The sequence below is a fragment of the Nicotiana sylvestris genome, chromosome 11 (genome assembly GCF_000393655.2).
Source record: "Nicotiana sylvestris chromosome 11, ASM39365v2, whole genome shotgun sequence".
Taxonomy (NCBI): domain Eukaryota; kingdom Viridiplantae; phylum Streptophyta; class Magnoliopsida; order Solanales; family Solanaceae; genus Nicotiana; species Nicotiana sylvestris.
Window position 1 is genome coordinate 49,437,789 of NC_091067.1, and position 20,544 is coordinate 49,458,332.

The window sequence follows — 20,544 nt, forward strand, 5'->3', positions numbered from 1 at the left end:
AAGCAAGAGGAGGATCACCTATGTTAGTTGGTGTTTCATGTCCAAAAGCTCGGGCGAAAACGTAGATAATCTCTTATTACATTGTCGGGTGGCTAATCAATTGTAGAAGGTCGTTCTTAATTTGTTTGGGACGCAATGAGTGATGCCAGGCACAATGAAGGAGGCGTTGCATAGCTGGGCTCGCTAGAGGGGAACGATATTAAGGGAATGATGTATTGCCCCATTAGCAATCATGTGGGTCATTTGGAATGAGAGAAATAAGAGCACATTTGAAGGGGTGGAACAAGATTTTGTAAAATTACAAAACAGTCTTCTGTTTCTTGTTTCTTTTTGGTTTACTCATGAGATCCCTATTTGTAGAGAGGATTGGTTCTCTTTTGTTGGATAAAATCATTTACCGCATTAAAAAACTAGAGATCCTTGTTGTTACCATCTAAAAAAAAAACAAAAAACAAAAAACTAGAGATCCGTAGTTAAAAGCTGTAAGCTTTAGGAGTGAAGAACATTGTCAACTATGATAGACGGGGAGCTAAACTGAGGGAAGAGGAGGGGAGGTCTCTCTTGCATCTTTGATTTTCCACTGCTTACAAGCTGGAGTTTGAACTATAGAATAGGTGCATTGTTCTCCTTTTTCGGGGCAAAAAATCTGGACTTGCATTTGTTCTGGTGCTTGTTAACTCAGTTCAATTGCTTAATATATATTCTGCCAATCCGATTATGAACTTGGAATTCAACCATTTTCACGTATCTTCTTTTTATAAAAAATATCCATACTCAGTAAAGTCCTTTTACCAGAGTATGTTGGTGAGAGAGGATGCCTCTTTTCCATACTCCTCGATCTGGATTCCTAAGGTGCCCACGAAGGTGTGCTTTTTTGCATGGCTAGCGGCGAGGGGAGTGATTTTGATTGCTGAGAATCTGCGAAAGAGGGGAATTACACTTGTTAGTTGGTGCTATATGTGTAAAAACTCAGGGGAAGAAGTTGATCATCTTTTGTTGCATTGCCCTGTGTCCTCGGCTTTGTGGAGGGCGATCCTAAAACTTTTTGGTGTTCAGTGGGTGATGCCAAGCACTGTAAAGGAAATGCTATATAGCTGGGCCGGTTTCCGTAGAAGAAGAAAGCAAAAGGCGTGGAAGTTCGCCCTGTTAGCTCTCATGTGGATAGTTTGGGGGGAGAGAAATAGGAGAGCCTATTTGTATAAAGATTGGGCGTCTTTTGTAGAGAATCATGTTCTGATGTAAATTCTCTACTTTTTGGTATACTTCTTGTATACGAGAGTTCTCTCCCTTTTGATTAATACAATTTACCTTATCAAAAATAATAAAAAATATCCATCCCACTTTGCTGTTATATCTTCTGTATTTCTCATCCTTATTTTGCTCTACATCTTTGAATAGGAGGAAGTAGTCTCATTCCCACTCTATGTTGAGGCGATACGATTTGCCTTTCATGAAGAAAGCATGATTCGAACTGCGGTACGTGCGCTAACCCTGAATGTATATCATGGTGAGCTCCTTTTTATACTTCTTCTACGTTTATCTATATTTTCCCTCATTCCCAGTGTTTTCAGTAGTATATTCAATAAACTTCAACGTGTTGACAGTTGGCGATGAGGCGGTTAACAAGTTTGTTGCCAGTGCTCCTCATGCTGATTATTTCTCAAATTTGGTCAAATTTTTTGGGGAGCAATGCATCAGCTTGGACAAGTTGGTTGTTAATGCTTCAAAGTACGTAGTTTTTATTTTTAATTTTTGTCCCATGAAACTGGTTATGCATCACCTATTTGCTGTACAGCTCAAGTGATTTATTATGCAGGTGTCTGGGTCCAGATACTAGTGGTTCTATAATTTCCTCTGTTGATGAGATTGAGGACAACCTATATTACTTTAGTGATGTTATTTCAGCAGGGATTCCTGACATTGGGAGGCTCATAACAGACCTCATGTTGAAGGTGCTGATATTTCCATCAATACTTCCTTCATTACGGATGGAAGTAGTTAAAGACAGTGTAATGATCTAAACCTTTCTCTCTCTTGACATGTTTCGTGAAAAAGAAGCCCCAACATTTGAAAGTTTACTTAAGGTCCTTACCTTAACCAGATATTACCTCACTTAGGCTTCTACATTACCACTTTTGCCTAGTGGTAAGGACCCTCCCCTCCAATCGTAAGATAGCGATTCGAGAAAAGTGGTAAAGGGCCACTAGGGAAAGGCCCATTGCTGAGTTCCTGGGTAGGCCATTGTTGAGCTCCTGGGCAGGGTGATATGGAGGGGTGGAGTTTACAGGATTAAAAAAAGAAGAGCTTTTAGATGAGATGGTCACACACTTCAATATAGTATCAGAGTAGGTAGAGGTCCTGGTTTCGAGTCTCACCGTCATCCATTATCAAAGAGAATTTCCACGTGCTTGGCCCATAAAAGATAATCAGCTTGCACGTTGAAGTCATAATGAATGGATAAAAATGTGCTATGATACCATATTTTAATGTGTGACCATCTCATCTACTTATGTTTTCGACATGCCATGCCACCTCACATGTGAGCCTGCTTCTTTTCATGGCCATGCACGTGAAAATTCTTTTTGATAATATGTGATAGTGAGATTTGAATCTATGACCTCTGCCTACATTGATATCATGTTGAAGTGTGTGATCTTTTAGAAGAGATGGACAAATGGTCATATATTTCAAACATTAACACTTTTTCCTTAGCCACTTTTTTTGCTTCCCTTAGCAAACCATCAAGTGTTTCTACTTTTCACATATGTGTATTTTCTATGATCAAGCATGTTCAATAATTGAGTAAATCAAATAGATGTTCGCTTCTCACTTTCTTGGCAAATAATTATTGGATGCCTATACTGGTGGGAGGTAGTAGGTATCTGGTGGAACATTTAAGGTGCGCGCATGTTGGCCCCGACACCACCGATATGAAACAAAAAAAAAGTAGTATCTTAAGGGTGGAAATCAAGTCTTATATTTCTTTTATTATTACAGTTCTGGTAAGTAGAAAAATAGAAGATGAGGAAAGGATAGCAACAAAGAAATATGTCCTTTTTTGGTTTGTTTCCCGTTCATCCTTAACTAATTATACAGGTTTTGCTCCGAGCATTAAATGTGACTCTAAGATGTGAAACAGGTTCGGGACTGGGGGTTAAAATGTAAAGCTTCTGTAGTTCTTTTAACGGAGCCTAATTGAAGTGGCTGTACTTAGGCAAGAGCACAAGATCAATGGGCTAAGTGACATAAGTTGAAGTGATAAGGAAATAGTATGTTGAGTGAACTTTTTCGCCCTCAGCATTTGTTGTTTGCACTTTATGCTGGTAACTGGTTGCTGGCATTTTATCTGCAGATATTGTCTTTTGTTTCTTATGCACGTCCAATTATTAACTTTCATGGTTTTTTTTATGTAGGATACAGGAATTGGAACCGCAACTTCTTTATATTTACTTTGTTGCATCTTACGCATTGTCAAGATAAAAGATTTGGCGAATATTGTTGCTGTTGCTCTTCTTTGTGATATAGAAACATTCGTCCCAACGTCTGAAGCTAAACTGAATGGTTTCATGGATAACCATGGTATGTCACATGAAGATCAAGATTCAGAAAATGGTGGCTTCAGATCGGATTCTGATGGTCAAACTTTACGGGTTTTAATTCCAAACATATCCAGCTCTTTAAATGGTCACCCAGAAGATGATGTTCCGCAACCAGATCATGGGAGTTCACATTCTGCATTATGGTATTTCACATTCCACTTCTTATTCTTTATTATTTGTTGTTTTATTAAGGAGATGCTATCACTTTGTTAGATGCATGAGGCGAACCAAAGTTTACTTGTAACACTCTGCTCTAGGTGGAACTATCATTAAAACATATTGCGTTCAAATACTATTGTCTTGAACGAACAGTAATCGGTAACCACAGGGATGTAATGTTTATTGAAGAATAAACTTAAGAAAATTGCTTCAAGAAAAATCTCTAAGTTTCTTAGTGACACCTGAGCTTTAAGAACTTTTGGCAAGATGTTGGAACCTCCTCTCATCTTTCTCATGGGTAAAACAATAATTTTTTAAATAAAGAGTTGAAACCTGTCTGATTATCAAATTTTGTGAACTTCTGAGACAGTTGACCTTAACTCATTCATCGTCTTAGTTTTCCATTTCACTTTTTCTAGGGTTTCCTACATCATTAAGCTTCCAGTTTTTTCTTGATGAGTAATCATTAAGTACTAGTTTAGATATCTTGATTATAGGTAATCATTAAGTTACTAGTTTACATATCTCGATTACTCCTTATTTTCATGTTTGTCTGTAGAATTTCTTGATCAGTTTGTTCTGTATATTTCTCCTTCTCTGTTCCTCTATTCTTTTTTGCAACAATTATAGGATTCTAGATATTATTGTTCAAAATGCTTTTCACTAGCACCAGCTCAGCATGAGTCGAGTGAAAAATAGATGTAGTCTCTTCCTTTTCTCATTCTTTTCCTGCTTTTGTTTTTTTCTATCTACTACTCTTGTTTAGATGGTGTAGCAGTAGGCAGTGTTTGCTTGTATGCTTTGGTGCTTTCATCGTGTCTTACACCTAAAAGTAGAATATTATAAAATAAACCATTACATTTTAAGTGAGCAGCCAAATCACTTCAACTTATTGCTTTTCCTGCTAATTTTCTGTTCTGTAGGGAGGCCTTACTTTCTTATATTACTACTGGTGATGATGTTCAAGTTTCGGGTTCTTTAAGTGTGCTGGCTACACTATTGCAGACTAAAGGTTATATAAGTGGTTTGTTATTCTTTTCCTTCAGATGCTTTGCCCCCCACTTATAAGAATCTTTATGACTGCAGAGCTGGAAGAATCAATGCTCGATGCTCTTGGAATCCTTCCACAAAGAAAACAACAGAAGAAACTCTTGCTGGTATGTCGAAGCTGTAAAGTAACCATTATAAGGAAAATGTCCTTTTTTGAAATTAAGCTGAGATTTGTTATTCAACTAGTTGCTATTGAAGTACGTCCTGTGCTATAGCTTCTGAAATGTGAAAGGTGCAAATATGAAAAGCCTATCCTACAATAGCGTAGGTTAAGTTCTATAGCATATGGTGTTAGATAATCATTATTACCTATATATGAATGTTCTATTACCCGACTAACAAAATCATCCATAAAACTGATTACCTTTTTTTTTGTTGGAACAATAGGGAGTTAAGTACATGTGAAGCTAACATTTTCAAATTGTTTTTGAATTGTAGATTGGGTCGAGCTACATTGATTAAGGATAATGTTTAACTAGAACTACGTTGACATGATTCCACTCTGAACCTTTTCAATTCCTGCTCGTTGATGAGCTTTATGGAATATCCTATTTTTGTTCTTGAGGAAAACCTGTCCCCAAGTTTTAATAGCGGGAGCATTAGAATCCGTGAAGTTTGAACTCAATTATCGTGAATCTTGCACCAAACTTTGGTGTCTAGGAGGTGCCCGGTATACTTTATTGAGATGTTAATAAATATTTTAAATGACCCCTTTGTCCTATCATAGCCCGTTTCCTGTAATACAGAATAAATTCTTGATGCCAGTAACTTTTGACTTCACTATCCTTTTTAATGGTACCGATTAATTGTCATTGTTACTTCTGAATTTACCCCATATGCATAAACATTGATAACTTTTATTCATGAAGAAAGCTTTCTTATCTTTAACTAAGTTTCTAGAGATTTACTAAGAAAGACCAGCAAGTTTAGATCTCTTGATTGGAGTGCAATTGCATGCTGAAAGCAAGATACTCTGGACAGTCATGGATAAACTCTTATAGTTTAGTAAGTGCATGAGTTTCATCTTCCTAAAATTTTGGGGAAAATTGGCGAGAGAACAGAGCTTTAGTCCCATTGATTTTCCACAAGTTGTTTGGCCCTGATCAGTCTTCGTCAGTTATATTGTTGATCCAATATTAGAAATTTAGAATTTATGTGAATGTGCCTGTATTCCAATCAGGTGCTTTTTCTAGTTAGGCCTTTTTCTCCAAGTACTTTTTTTCAATTTCCACTTCAAATACTCGCCGTTTCAACTTTAACCAAATATTCTCCAAACGGGGCCAATCATCGTGCATGTCTCTTGGAAACGAGACACCCTTACGGTAAGATATCTCCCTCCTATCGATAAACTGATTAAATTTGTAGCTTAAGCTTTGCCAAATGAAAACAGAGACATAGCTGCTATCACGACTTGTTATGGAAACAAATTTTCTGATGATTTGCTATCTATGTGCGTTGTGGGAGGTAAACTGTCAACAGTGTTTCATGTAAAATTAAGTTCCGTTTTCGTTGATGTGAAACTCTTTCTCGCATTGACCGGACAAAGGTTTCAAATGAGCATCCCATGGTTCAGCCATAGCTTGAACCTTCATAACATCAACTGGAGAATAGGGCATTTACAATGTTCTAGCTGAGACTATTGAGCATCTGTGATGAAAAGACGCCTCCACTGGCAGTTATTTCTCTGGATTGGCAGTGATCAGGATGAGATCTTCTAATTTAGCATTCCTGAAATCTCTATTCCTCATATCTATCTAGTATCCATCTTGAGGAGATAGAGCCAATAAGCCCCAAGGCTTTGGTCTAGTGGTAAGAATGCAATGCATGATGTGTGGGTTAAGGGCACATCACGGGTTCGAACCATGCTGCACAAAAGCCTGGTATTTAAGGGGAGAAGGGTGGAGGGGAGGATCCATTGTCCACTGAGTTTTGAACTGTGCGCCATTGGTACACAGAGATTGCTCAGTTATAAAGCAAAAAGGAGATAGAGCTAACAAGAGTCCTGCTATAACAGCTGGCCTAACTTTTTTGCTTAGGAGTTCGTCCAGTGTCTGCATTTTGTATGTGCCTTCTTTAGCTAGTTCATCCTTATTGGTTCCAAGCAATATGGCATGTACTTCTTAGGGTAAAGAATGTATTGCTTGATGACTTGATTGATTATTTGTAAACATAGTTCTTGCCTTGTTTTTTGCAACTGCAGCAAGCTTTGGTCGGTGAAGGATCTGCTGAAGAGCAACTTTTTTCCTCAGAAAATATGGTAAAGGATGGAATATGTAGTGAAATGGATTGCTACCTCCAAAAGTTGAAGGTACCATTGCAGTACCAGTTCTTTTCTTATCTTCACTCATTTTTACATTCTTGTATTTGGTGCTTTCCTGTAAATATAGAGAGTAACAAACGAGATAGTACCCAATGGTGAATTCCAATTCATCCCAACCTGCAGGAAATGAAGATATTTAACAATCTGAATTATACTCATAAATGGTGCACCACATAGTTTCTTTTTCTAGCCAAAAAGGTTTGAGACAAGGAGACCCTTTATCTCCTTTCCTCTTTATTATAGTGATGGGGAGGGACTTAGTAAGATGATACACAACGCTGTTCATGCAAAGTGGATTGCTGGTTTTGCCGCGAACTTCAGGGGTCCTGAAGGTTTAAAAACCTCTCATATTCTTTACGATGATGACACTTTGAAGCTTAGGAACAACTTCTGTTCTTGAGGATGATTCTGACTATTTTTTGGCTGTTTCTGGTCTTCGTATTGATTTTGCAAAAAGCTCCATTTTCCCAGTCAACAATGTCGCCAATATTCACAGTTTGGCAGGCATCCCAGTGCGTTATTGGCTCTCTTCCCACAAAGTATTTGGGACTTCCTTTGGGGGAGAAACACAAGTTAGTGACCATTTGGAATGAGGTTCTCAAAAAGATGAAAAGACTATCAAACTGGAAATGACAGTACTTTTCCTTGGGTGGAAGAGTTACTCTAATCAATAGCGTCCTGGATGCTATTCCCACTTACACAATGTCATTATTTTCTGCCCCTGCTTCAGTCTTAAAGCAAGTGGAGAAATTGAGAAGGGATTTTCTATGGCAAGGAAATAAACAGTCTAAGTGTTTGCTTTGTAGGGATTAACAACATTCAATCTTTAAGGGCGTAGTGGTGGCATCATAGTCTTATGAGATAAGAGACAGTGGCTTAATAGGGGAGTGCATCAAGGCCTCTACACTATATCATGCATGTTGGAAAGCACACAAGAGGATCTTAGATGGTGTTTCCCTGGGGGTGTATGGTCCCATACAAATCCAGAAAGAGAGATTCTATGGCATGAACTAGCAACTATCAGAGGTATATGGGAGGAGCAATGGGTCTTAGGGGGAGATTTTAACGTTTGCAGATTTGAGAGTGAAAGATATAATTGTCACGTTTAGGGCGATGAGATCCTTTACAGATACAATTCAAGACTTAGATATCATTGATCTTCCTCTTCAAGGAGCTCACTACACATGGTACATAGGAGAAGATTCCATGCAAGCCTCAAGAATTGATAGGTTCTTAATATTTCCAAAGTGGAATGAAAACTTTAAGGCAATTAAGCAATTAGCTCTTCTAAGGGTTACTACTGATCATAGGCCTTTATTGTTGGAGTGTGGTGATTGGGAAGCCAATCCCTCTTATTTCAAGTTTGAAAATATATGGCTTCAAGTGGAAGATTTTATGGACAAGGTCAAAGGATGGTGACAGAGCTACAGTTATGGCCGGTCCAGACTTCATCCTAATGCAAAAACTGACAAGTTTGAAAAAGGACTCTCAGTTTGGAATAATGAGTCTTTGGCAGAGTGGAAGCACATAGGAACAAACTACTTGAGGACCTCACATTATTAGAACAAGCAACTAAAACAAGACCTATGACCCAAGCAGAAAAGGAGAAATCCATGCAGTGGAATTAGACCTTAAAAGAATGTCAAAGGCTTAGGAAGTCTCATGGAGACAAAAGTCCAGATGTCAAACACCAAGTTCTTCAGACCTATGGCTTAAAGAAGGGGAGAAGAACACCGAGTTCTTCCAAAGAATGGCAAACTCCAAAAGAAAAAATAACAACATACATAAGCTAATGATAGGAGACGAGCTATGTGAAGGCATGAAGTCATCAAAGCAGAAATTTTGAGTTTCTATCAAGGCCTTTACACTGAGAATGAATAATGGAGGCCTAAACATAACTGTGCAAATTTGCCAAGTTTATCTCTCACAGACAAGGCATGGTTAGAGAGAGAATTTGAGGCAGACGAGGTGTTGGCTGCAGTCAACTCTTGTGCACAAGACAAAAGCCTAGGCCTGGACGGTTCCGAGGTTATGGGGATTTATTAAACTGGATTTAATGGGAGCTCTTAATCTTTTCCACCAACACTGTTATATGGCGAGGTCCAATAATGCTTCTTTTATTGCTCTAGTTCCCAAGAGAAAAGGTACTATAGAACTCAGAGATTTCAAGCTCATAAGTTTCATTGGAAGTGTCTATAAGATAATAACTAAACTAGAGGATCAAGACAATTATTGACAAGCTGATTCAAAACAGCAAAATGCTTTTTTGAGAAATAGACAGATCACAGATACATCATTGATAGGTAATGAGTTGCTAGATGGGAGGTTGAGAAGTGGTGTTCCCGGTATCCTTTGTAAGCTGGACATAGAAAAAGCCTTTGATCAAGTTAATTGGTCATACCTACTTTGTATTCTTAAAGGAATGAGGTTTGGTGACAGATGGATAAGATGGATCAAGTACAACCTGACTACTGTTAAGTATTCCATCTTGGTCAATAGAGTTCCAGTTGGTTTCTTTTCACCGCATAAAGGAATTAGATATGGAGATCCACTTTTTCCTTTTCTTTTTATTATCCTTGCAATGGAGGGTTTGAGCAGAATGTTAGACAAGGCAAAACAAATCCAGAAGATTGAAGGGTTCTGGGTGGGCAACAACACAATTGATTCAGCTGCAGTGTCACATTTACTCTATGTAGATGATACTTTAATCTTCTGTGGGGCTGAGAAGCTTCAAGTACAGTACCTAAATTTGACTTTACTAATTTTTGAAGCTATCTCAGGACTGCACATTAATATGCAATAAAGTATGATTTACACTGTGAATTCAGTGCCTAACTTGGAAAAGTTGGCTAGAATTATGAGCTGGGTAATTGGCTCCTTTCCAACAACATATTTAGTGCCTTGCATTGGGAGCTAAATACAAAGCAATAGGGGTTTGGAATGGAGGTCTTGAGAAGGTGGAAAAAACATTGGCAACATGGCAAATGCAATACCTCTCCATAGGAGGAAGATTGACACTAATAATTAGTGTCTTGGATAGCCTTCCAACATACTTCATGTCCTTATTTCCTATGCCTAACAAGATCCAAAGACAATCGGAGAAAATCAGAAGATCCTTTCTATGGAAATGGAACAGTGAAGGTAAAGTTTCATCTGGTGAAATGGTCAAAGGTAATTCAGTCTAAGGAGCATGGTGGAGTGGATGTTAGATACTTGGCCAAGCACAATAAGAGTTTGCTTATGAAGTGGCGGGGAGATATGGCCAGGAAGAAATATGTTTATGGAAGGAAGTAGTGAATGCCAAGTACGGAAAGCTAGGCCACTGGAGTACCAAATAGGGTAGAGCCCCTCATGGTGTTGGTCCTTGGAAATTTATTAACAGTATGAAAGAGGAATTCTTTCAGGATGTATCATTTAAAGTTGGAGATGACACGTCAGTTAGGTTCTGGAAGTATAGATGGCTTCATAATCTGCCATTAAAAGACACCTATCCAGCCAGTACCAGATAGCAGTTGATCCACGCTCTAAAATTGCCCAATGTAGATCTGGAATCGTATGGGATCCCCTCTTCAGAAGACACATGCAAGAATGGGAACTTGGTGAACTCTTTGATCCTTTCCGGTAGAGATTTCAAATTAACATACAAGCTCAAGACAATCTAAGTGGGGCAATCTCAATGGAGGTTGTTATTCAGTGGAGGCAGGACACAAGAAATTGTGTGCTAGCAATGAATTAAAGTAATTGAGCTCTGGCAATGGAAGCTTATATGGAAGACAAAACTCCCTACAAAGATCATGTGCTTCACCTGGATAGCTCTTAAAGGTGCTATCTTGACCCAAGACAACTTATGTAGAAGGAATTTCCCGTTGGGGAATAGATGTTACATGTGTCTAGACAACTCAGAATCTATAAACCATTTGCTATTGCACTCCAGATCTGTGACACATGTTCCTTTCGGTTTTTGGCATTAGTTTGACAACCCCACACAAGGCATAAAAGAAGAAGTTGAAAGTTGGAATCGATGGAAAGTTGACAGAACCATCAAGAAGATCTGGCAGAAAGGAATTGCAGATGCTTTGATGGGCATATCAACACCCAACTGCTCCCTGAAAGTAAAGTGCCTCAGGAATCTATACAGCTGGAGCAACCTTTCCCTTGTAAATGAGTTAATTCCATTTCTAGATTTTATTAGCTTTTTGACTTTGGCTTGATTGCCAGCCTTAGGTTTTTGGTGCTTTTGGTTAGCTCCTTGACTAGAACTGTATTTTTTTGTAAATGGAACCAACATCTATTGCAATGTTTTTGGCATCTTGTTGATGCTAGTAATATTACATCTTACTTCATCCCCCAAAAAAGTATGTGCAACTATATTGAGTAGATGACATCCCGAATTCCATATTCAATCTTTAAAGGAAAAGAATAACACGAGAGACGGGTGCTTTGGGTTTCTAGACTATATATTCTTGTCATTTATAACCAAAATGTTTGCTTTGTAGGGATTAAAATTTCACTAGTAGAAAATGACTGTAGTTCTATGTTGAAACTATGCTTGTTTCATCTGTGACTATAAGTGATGCTTAGATCTCTAGAAGGTTTTCCCTCATGATCTGTTAGCAATCAAAATTTGTGGCTCTATTATCTTCGCAGTATCCATGTGCAAATATTTTTTAAAGCAACAAGAACTATTGACTTAAGCACTGATGTAAAACAAAAAAATATGTTCCATCTGCCATTTTTGATGTACTTTATTTTTTGTGGGTATTACTCTCAAACTTTGAGTTGGAATTGATGACATTAACTCCGAATGTAAAACTAAAACTTGAGAATATAGAAATTACTTTAAAAATTCTATCATGATCAAGACCAGGGATTCAAATGTTTTATTACAACTGTAAAGTTATGAAGATTTACCACAAATCGACTTATCAAAAAGTAAAAATAAAAAGATTAACCATAAATCATTGTTACATAAATTGGGACTAAATAAGTATGCGTCATGATATCTTATTACTTAGTAATAACATAAGTATATGTCATAATGCCTTTGCTACTTTTTCCCCTTCTTGCTTGTGGAGGACGGCATTAGAAAAAAAATAAGGTCTAATGTTTGTCTGGCTTGGTGATGTCATTCATGCTCCCGTGTCTGATTGTATTTAGCTTGATTCTGACAGGAGCAGTATGGATTGTTATGCGTGTGCAAGGAGGTTACAGTGAGCCCTCGCATACATAGACTTCAAGTATGTACTTTGCCATGGACTATCACGTCTTTTCTTTTGTTGTCCATTTTTTCTTCTGTCTTTCCCTTGTACTTTGTTTGTAATATATGTTTTAGCAACATTCCACATATCCTATCTTCCATGAATCATTACATCATGGAGTAACATGTGGCAACTATAGTTTAAGCATGCAAATAAGTTAACGTTTGCTTTTTCAAGGGTACTGCAAGAAACAGTTAATTGTACATAATTCTGCTCTTGATGTTGCGCTCTGATATTATTTGCATATGGATTGTTTTCATTTGCTAGTTCTTTGAGCGCAACTGCAACAGAAGCTGGAGACTAGATCTTATATAGCAAATGGTGCCTTTTCTCTTTCATATACAATGGTGTCTTGTAGTTCATTTGCAGCCACATAGGAAACCTGCTTAGGTAACTTTTTTTTTGATATGTAAATGAAGCTTCTTATTTATAATGGCCAAGAAGGTGCAAAGATGAAAGGACCGATACTACTTCAATAACACAAGGAGTCAATGAACATTTACAGTTACATTCCTTCCACATATTCAGTAGAAAACATGCTGGGATAGTTTTCCGAAAGGCCTGCAGTGTGCTTACGTCTGCCCATTCCAGCTGTCAAAAGTGTCTTTCGCTTTCTTGGCATAACCCATTATACTCCAAAAGGATTTACGAATGAACCCATATCTTCCACCTGAAATTACCGTGCAGAGGCAAATTTGTTGGAGTTTCAAATGAGCGTTAGTGTAAGAAGCATCTAGTGTTATATTCAGCCTTCACCTTTATAAGATGTCTAGAATTAGGCGGAGCGGATTGTATCTTGTTAATGGTGCACAATTCTGAGATGGTTTGGAATTGAGTCGGTGATGCCGGGCACTGTGAAAGAAACAATGTTTAGTTGGAACTTTAGAAGAAGGAAGAGAAGACATAGGGCATGGATGCTCCTGTAGTACTTATGTAGACACTAAGGAGAGAGAGGAGCAAGAGAGCTTTTGATGGATTAGAGAACCATTTTGTACATTTGAGAAAGTCTCATATGTTACCTTTTCAAAAAAGAAGAAGAAATAGTCTCTTTTCCCTTATCACCTTGTGGTGCACCCACAAGGTTCCTTCTTGTATAGAGGGTATATCTTAATGTAAGGTTTTCTACTTTTTGTTATACTTGTTTGTATTAGGGTGCATTTTTGCCCTTCATTTAATGAAATTTATTACTTTATAAAAAAAGATGACTAAAATTCTGCAAGCATCATATGCAGTTAATCCAAGCAAAACGCGCAACTTATGGAGGAGCTTTGTTTCATACCATTAATTTTCCATATCTACTGTTTTTCCTTTTGTAAAATGGTATTCAAAACCTCATATCAAGATTTCACTTTGAATTTGCCTTCTTTCCTGCCTTTCCATAGAACAGACTCGAAGAGTCAGGTTCTCTGCTTAAACAGTCTCCGACTTTCAATAGAATTGTCTGACCTTGTCCACTTTCTAGTCCTTGCATTCCCTTTAAAATCTAGTGAGCCTCACTGTCTGCTGCAGAATCCTGCCATATAGGCATCCTTGAGGTTGTCAAGTTGTTTAGGTTAGAGATTATGCTGTTTAATGGTTTCTATTTCAACCTCACCTCATGCCAAATTTATTTACTTTTCCACTTCCAATTTCCAATTTTCAACTTTACTAAACTGTATCGGTGCAGTTACCTAGATTTTTGATATTTTCTGCACTGCTGTCCATGTGATATGGCTGCTCGTTTAGTACAGAATTTCCAGCATTTTCTTTTATCAGTAGAATTTTCCTGCTGGTCATCATTGAATATTCACAGCCATTGGATAAGTAAGATTTCTGCAATCAGATTGTTAGTTCCTGGCCCACCTTTCTTCTTTGCATGGATTACTGTTGCAACTTAACTAAATGTATTCTCCTTATCATCGGATCTCCTTGCCGGAGAAAATCTGTCCTTATCTTATCTAATAGCTTTCCAGCTTAACTTTCAGGCGATACACGAAAACATTATCTAAGTAGGTATGCTCCAAAATGCTACCAATTAGCGTTAATCTTCCTCTCGTAGATAGATATTGTTTCTTCCATGTAGCAAATTGCAATTTTGCTGCCTGCCTAAAAAAGGGCTTTGTACTTAGCCTAGAAGTCCTAAATTCATCAACTTTGATATTCTGATATGTTGTCTGTAGATTGAATACTTCCACAGTTCCAACCCTATTCATATGAAATATGGAGCTAATAGCACCAGTTTCAGATACATCACTTGTTGCTTCTCTACCCCAAGCAAATTCTGTGTATCATCTGCATATCATATATATTACCACTGCTTCTTTCCATCTTTAACGAGCTTGAATTCCATATTTCCTTAATCCATCCTTTTCTGTTCGTTGCCATATTGCGCGTACTCTCCAAAAGGCCGCCGCACCCATGTCAGATCCTCCAAAAATACACTACTTTTGGAGGATCCGACATGCACTCGTTGGCATTTTTGGAGAGTCCGAGCAACATAGATTAGTTGTATGTACCATTCTACTCAAAGCCTCCGTAACAAGCCGAAGTAAGAAAGTTGAGGGGATTTCTGTGTCTTGGTCCTTTGGATGAAAGAAAATTTTCTGGATCAGAATTTATAAGATTGAGAACCTTTAAGTCCCCCCAAAAAGATAGACCTTTAAATGGAAATTCCGTGGTAGTATTCAATTTTATATTGTCGACGTTCATGTTTTTTGCGTTAGCTTAGTTTATTCTTCTGAATGGTCTCGAATTACTTGCGGAGTTTGAGGGGTTGACTAGATTTTTGATCCAATTGATCTGTTTGTCTACAGAGCTCATAGCTTTCATAATTTTTAAACTAGACATGTTCATAGGCCTTTCTAATTCCAATTATCCAATAACTCAAGCTTCCTTCTGCCTCATCCTAGAACCCATGCGCACTGATTGGCTCATAGAACTACATCCGTTATTTTGTCTCTCTTAAGAAAAGCATGTTTTTTCTCGGAAATCAGCTTAGCAATTGTTCTATTGGTCTTTCAGCTAGTATTCTGACAGTAATGTTGTAGATGCTGCCTAGCTGCTAATTAGCCTGTAATCTACTTTCTTTGCTTTTTTCCATTCAGCTGTTGAAGTTGTAAAAGGGAGCATTCAAGCTCCCTTCAAAGCTCTCTTTCTGATGAAAATGTCGAAAGGCTCTCCATCACATTATTTTCAAATTGGCCGAAATTTCTGATAAAATGCCATAGAATTGTTTGGGCTTTGTCTCTGCAGTATTCTTGATTACCAGCTCAACCTCCTTCTCGGAGGAAGGTATCTGCCCCTACCCTTGTGGAATCATAATTGTTTTTATCTCCAGGCTAGCCTTCACTTTTCCATTCTTGAAATGAACTTTCATAAGATTGCAGAATATTCCTCTTTATCTATATTGTATTTTCTGTCTTCCTGCCATTAACTTCTAGTTTCGAACAGTGATACCTTCTATATATTGGCCATCTTATGGAAGAACTTCTTATTTGTCTTCCTGCTCTATCCACATAAACATTGACCTTTGTCTTCTTGAAATCTCATAAGCATTTCCTATTTCTTCCAATTCTGCCAGGAAGCTCTGGTTTTCCTCTTCTCTTATCCAGTCCTTTTCTTCCTTGCTTGATTCTAGACAATTAAATTTTCCGTGCATTTCGGATTTCCGTGTTTCCATTTTTCCAATCACTTATAATCCAGCATTATCTAAGTTGTATGCTATTTGCAGATAACAGTGTTTATTGATGAAACTAGCGAGTGAATCAAACGGTAAAAATGGAGAACACTTGAGAAAGTAACATTTTTAAAACAAGTAAAAGTAAGATAAGAATATGCACCATTAGTTTAGCTAGTATAGGAAAAATGAAATCTTTCTTCTTTTGGATGAGTATAAAAAGAATGAAATTGTGGTGAGACTAGATGCTATTGCAGTTCCATCATAGAGACAATTAAGATATGGATGCTCAGTTTTCAGGAGAAAAGCATAATAGATGAAAATGTAACTTGTAAAACTAAAGGAGGATGACTGAAATGGAGGAGTGCATGGAAGCATTTTGCCAGAGGAAAGAAAAGTTTTATTGTTTTTTTAAATATTTAAGAGAAAGTAGACATAATTTGTTGCACCATGAATGTTATAATGGAATCAAATGTTGGGCATATAAGGCCAACCATATCCACATGAAGAGTGGTAAAATGAGAATGTTAGCATACATGATTGATCACGTAAGACTAGACAAATTAAAATTTGGATCCACACGCAGACAAATTTTCTTTTTCAGTTTTCTGACAAAAAACAAAATTTCAAGTTTTCGTAGCTGCTTTGAAATTTCGGAAGAATTTTTATCAACTTCTTTGGTTTTTTTAAGGAAGTTGAAAGTTTTCTCCAAAGTTCGGAGAAAAAATCTATACTTTTTCCCAAGTACTTCGCTAATAAACAAAGTTTGAAAAACTGCAATTATTTTTGGAAAAATATTTCAAGTTTTTTTTTTTCCAAACAGACACCATAATTTGACATTATGAATGTTGAGGGGTTGTTATGTTCCCTTCCATAATGAAATCAGCCATTTAATACGTGGAATCCACGCTAAAACTCTAGGCAGAATCAAAGTAAAAACTTGGTTTATCCTTTGGAACTAATCACCAATCGTCAGATATGAAACAAGCTTCCAACAGGCTATGGACCCATCTGTGGATAATGTAGCTATCTTCTATAAAGATCAAACATGAATTTGCTTATTGTATCATTAACCTTGTTTGTGAACGTTTAACTTGATATCAAAATAAAAGGCTGTACAGTTGATTTAGGCTGGATAATTGCTCTGGTTTTGTGATGATTTGTGAACTCATCAGATATTTAATAATTTCTATGGTCCACTTTAAGCTTGTAATCATATAGCAAGGAAAAAAAGTCAATTTTATATGTGATGAAATTCAATGGTGCGACTTAAATTGTTATAGTGCTCAGATTCATTAAGTTAGATTTTTATTTTATATGTGATGAAATTCAATGGTGCGACTTAAATTGTTATAGTGCTCAGACTCATTAAGTTAGATTTTTACAAGGATAGAATTTTCAGCCTCTGTTTTTGAAGGTTTAAATACAGTTCTATTAAGTAGCTCCTTGTATTTGGTCCTGTGTGATTCGAATTGAATTTTTATTTTTAGTTTAAGCTTTAAATAAACTCAAATAAGTGATCTTCTTTTATAGGTACTGGACGCATTGGTCAGTCTATTCTGCAGGTCAAATATCTCTGCAGAAACATTGTGGGATGGTGGTTGGCTTTTGCGCCAGTTGCTTCCATACAGTGAGGCGGATTTTAGCGGTCATCATCTTAAATTATTGAAGGTGAGTTGTTTTTGCAAACAACCCGTTATTTTATCTATGTTCGTTGAGTATCATATCTAATTAAGTTAGCAGTAGTTGCTTCAAGAAAGGCGTGTGGCATAAAAGATTGCTGAAAGCAAGTCTTTTCAGATTATGAGGATTCTGCCTCTTTCAACCTAAGAATTATTATCTTGTTGGACTTCAAATTTCCAAAGTATCTTCATATAGGGGTTGCTTCCTTCTTTTTCTCTCTTTCCCAACTAATAAAACAAATTCAACTTTATTTGTAGTAGTCACTTCTTGGTTAACCTGTTATAGCTGCTGTTAATGAGGTGGTTGTTGTAATGTGTGAAGGATTCATTCCACAGTTGTACTAGCTGTATTCTTGACGAATCAAAAGGAACTTGGCCTGATTTGCTAATTGTGGTACTTTGTGAAGAGTGGAGGAACTGCAAAAGAAGTATGTTATGTCCATCTTTATTAAATGGTTCTGTTAATTTCTTTTAGATGATGACTTAATGTGAAGAGAATGACAACTGCAGCAATTGAAGCTTCTTCTCCTAGAAAGGATCCCAAATCCATGCTTTTGCCATCACACAAGTCCCTTTCTGAAGGTATGATTGCTCCTCTCTTCCCATCTTGATCGTTGGCTTTAATTTACGTAAAGGTTATGAAAAGTAACTTCTACTTCTCTACTGTATGTTGATTGGTGTTTTCTGACTTTTCCTGCTATTAATTTTGCTATACTGTTTTTCCTATGGTAGAACCTGCTTCTGGGGAATCATCTTTTACTGCTGGTGAAAGGTTGTGCGAGATGGTTAAGGTTGTACTCCATCTTAGCACTTGTTTGATAAAAGTGAAACATGAACATGAATCTTGACATTTACTGAATATTTTGGGGCATCCTAATGCTTTGAGATGGAGAGCTAGTGTCGATTGGGAACCGCCTATTATAAATTCAACTTTAAGATTGATATCCTTCTAATCTTTGTTTTAATAATCTACAGGTGTTTGTACTACTTCGTCAGCTTCATATATTTTCAGTAGGAAAAGTGTTGCCCGATCAACCTCCTATACATCCTACAGTTGATATCATGGAATCATTCCGAGCAAAAAGGGCTGGCGTTGACAGTTTGGGTCCAAAACCAAGTGTTGAATTAAGTCTTGGTTAGTTTCTGGTTTTGTTCTTCCTGCTGGATCCTATTCTTCTTATACAGCATTTCTGAACCTCGCTTAAACAAAAACAAGAATTCGTAACCCCGCACGTCTAAACCACATCTTACTCTTGTGTTACTACTAGACCAAATTGTATGATATTATCTAGCCTATGAAGGAACCTATAGTCAACATTCTAAACCTTCTTTGCTCTGCTGTTCTGTAGTTGATGCAGTTCCTTGTAGAATTGCATTTGAGAGGGGCAAAGAACGTCATTTCCACTTTTTAGCCATCTCTGTAGGATCTTCCGGATGGATTATCCTTGCAGATGAATTACCTTTGAGGCCAAGCTATGGTGTGGTTCGTGTTGTTGCTCCTCTGGGAGGTTGCAACGTGAGTATACCTTTCTGCTCTCCTTTTTCTTGAATAAGTTATATCCTGTGCTACATAATTGCTTTTACGTAGATGTTTTGTTGTAACAAGGATTAGGCTACTTTAGAAAACACAGACCCTGCATTGAGTAGCTTTAAAACTACCAAAAAGAGAGAAAAACAACTAGTTTTTAGTTCAAGTGGCAAAGGTTCAGGGACTTGTAACTTAGGTCACAGGTTCGAGCCCTGTGTCATCCTAACTACGCCTGATACTTACGTGAGAAGGACAGAGGGGCTGGGTCATTATCCCCGAGTTTCAAAGGTTGCGGTTGGTCCTAAGGGTTGGCCCCATACACATTTCTCGGTCATAAAAAAAAAGAAAAAAGAAAACTACAAAAAAGAAAGAAAATCAACCTACTCAGGATTGAGTCTGATAAATTTACCCTACAATGGGATCCCTAATCCCAGTGATCTTTGAATTGGAATTCATACTAGTTACTTTCCAATCTGTGCTAAGACAGGTATATTCTTTGGAGAAAAAAATGGTTTTGGATTAATCCATATTGTCTAAGGTTGTCATGTTCGTGTTGGAAAACTACTTAGCTTTTTCATAGCAAAAATGCTACCAATATTAGCCAATTTATAAAATACTATCAATATTAGCCAAATGCTACCAATATTAGCCTATTTTTTTTTTTGATGAAGTAATTAATTTCATTGCTGGCATCAAGAAGATGCATAATAGTTACAAAAGAGTTATAGCAAAAAGGAATAATGTCAGCTCCAATACAGATGTTCAGGCTAATATTAAGGAGCTAACAAAATTCAAGTAACTATCAGGGGAATCTATGGGGGATAAATAAACCCAAGTGAATAAAAACATAATACAATTAGCTTTGAGAGATTGGAAAGTAGTTGATAGTCCATCAAAACATCTGCTATTCCTTTCCTTCCAGATACTCCAAAAGATAGCAACAGGAACCATCTTCCAGACTTTCTTGATGATGCTGTCAGCTTTCCAAAAGCTCCAACTATCAAAAGCCTCCTTGATGTTTTGTGGCATGACCCGTCTGAGTCCAAAAAGAGAAATAAACATATTCCAGAGATCTGCTGCAACTGGGCAGTCTAGGAAGAGATGGCTATGTGATTCAGCCTCCCTCTGGCACATGTAGCATCTATTGACTATCTGAAAATTTCATCTGACGAAGTTGTCCTGTGTTAGACATGATCCATGGAGAGCAGTCCAGTTGAAACATGCAACTTTAGGCGGCAATTTAACTTTCTATATTAGCTTTCAACTCCAGTGGTCGGTGATTGCATTTTGAGC

The 20,544-nt window shown here is 37.3% G+C and overlaps 1 protein-coding gene across 1 annotated transcript in view; it reads left to right on the forward strand.

Moving 5' to 3' along the window:
* LOC104229591 (protein TRANSPARENT TESTA 9) overlaps positions 1-20,544 on the forward strand; it is a 45,420-nt gene that overhangs the window by 10,497 nt on the left and 14,379 nt on the right. The window contains exons 7-20 of the mRNA XM_009782246.2: positions 1,399-1,507; positions 1,605-1,728; positions 1,817-2,009; positions 3,414-3,742; positions 4,682-4,770; positions 4,845-4,915; positions 7,009-7,116; positions 12,300-12,365; positions 17,575-17,712; positions 18,046-18,151; positions 18,234-18,305; positions 18,456-18,514; positions 18,699-18,858; positions 19,073-19,239. Of these exons, the coding sequence (XP_009780548.1) occupies positions 1,399-1,507; positions 1,605-1,728; positions 1,817-2,009; positions 3,414-3,742; positions 4,682-4,770; positions 4,845-4,915; positions 7,009-7,116; positions 12,300-12,365; positions 17,575-17,712; positions 18,046-18,151; positions 18,234-18,305; positions 18,456-18,514; positions 18,699-18,858; positions 19,073-19,239 (1,791 nt within the window). The remainder of the gene's footprint in view (positions 1-1,398; positions 1,508-1,604; positions 1,729-1,816; positions 2,010-3,413; positions 3,743-4,681; positions 4,771-4,844; positions 4,916-7,008; positions 7,117-12,299; positions 12,366-17,574; positions 17,713-18,045; positions 18,152-18,233; positions 18,306-18,455; positions 18,515-18,698; positions 18,859-19,072; positions 19,240-20,544) is intronic.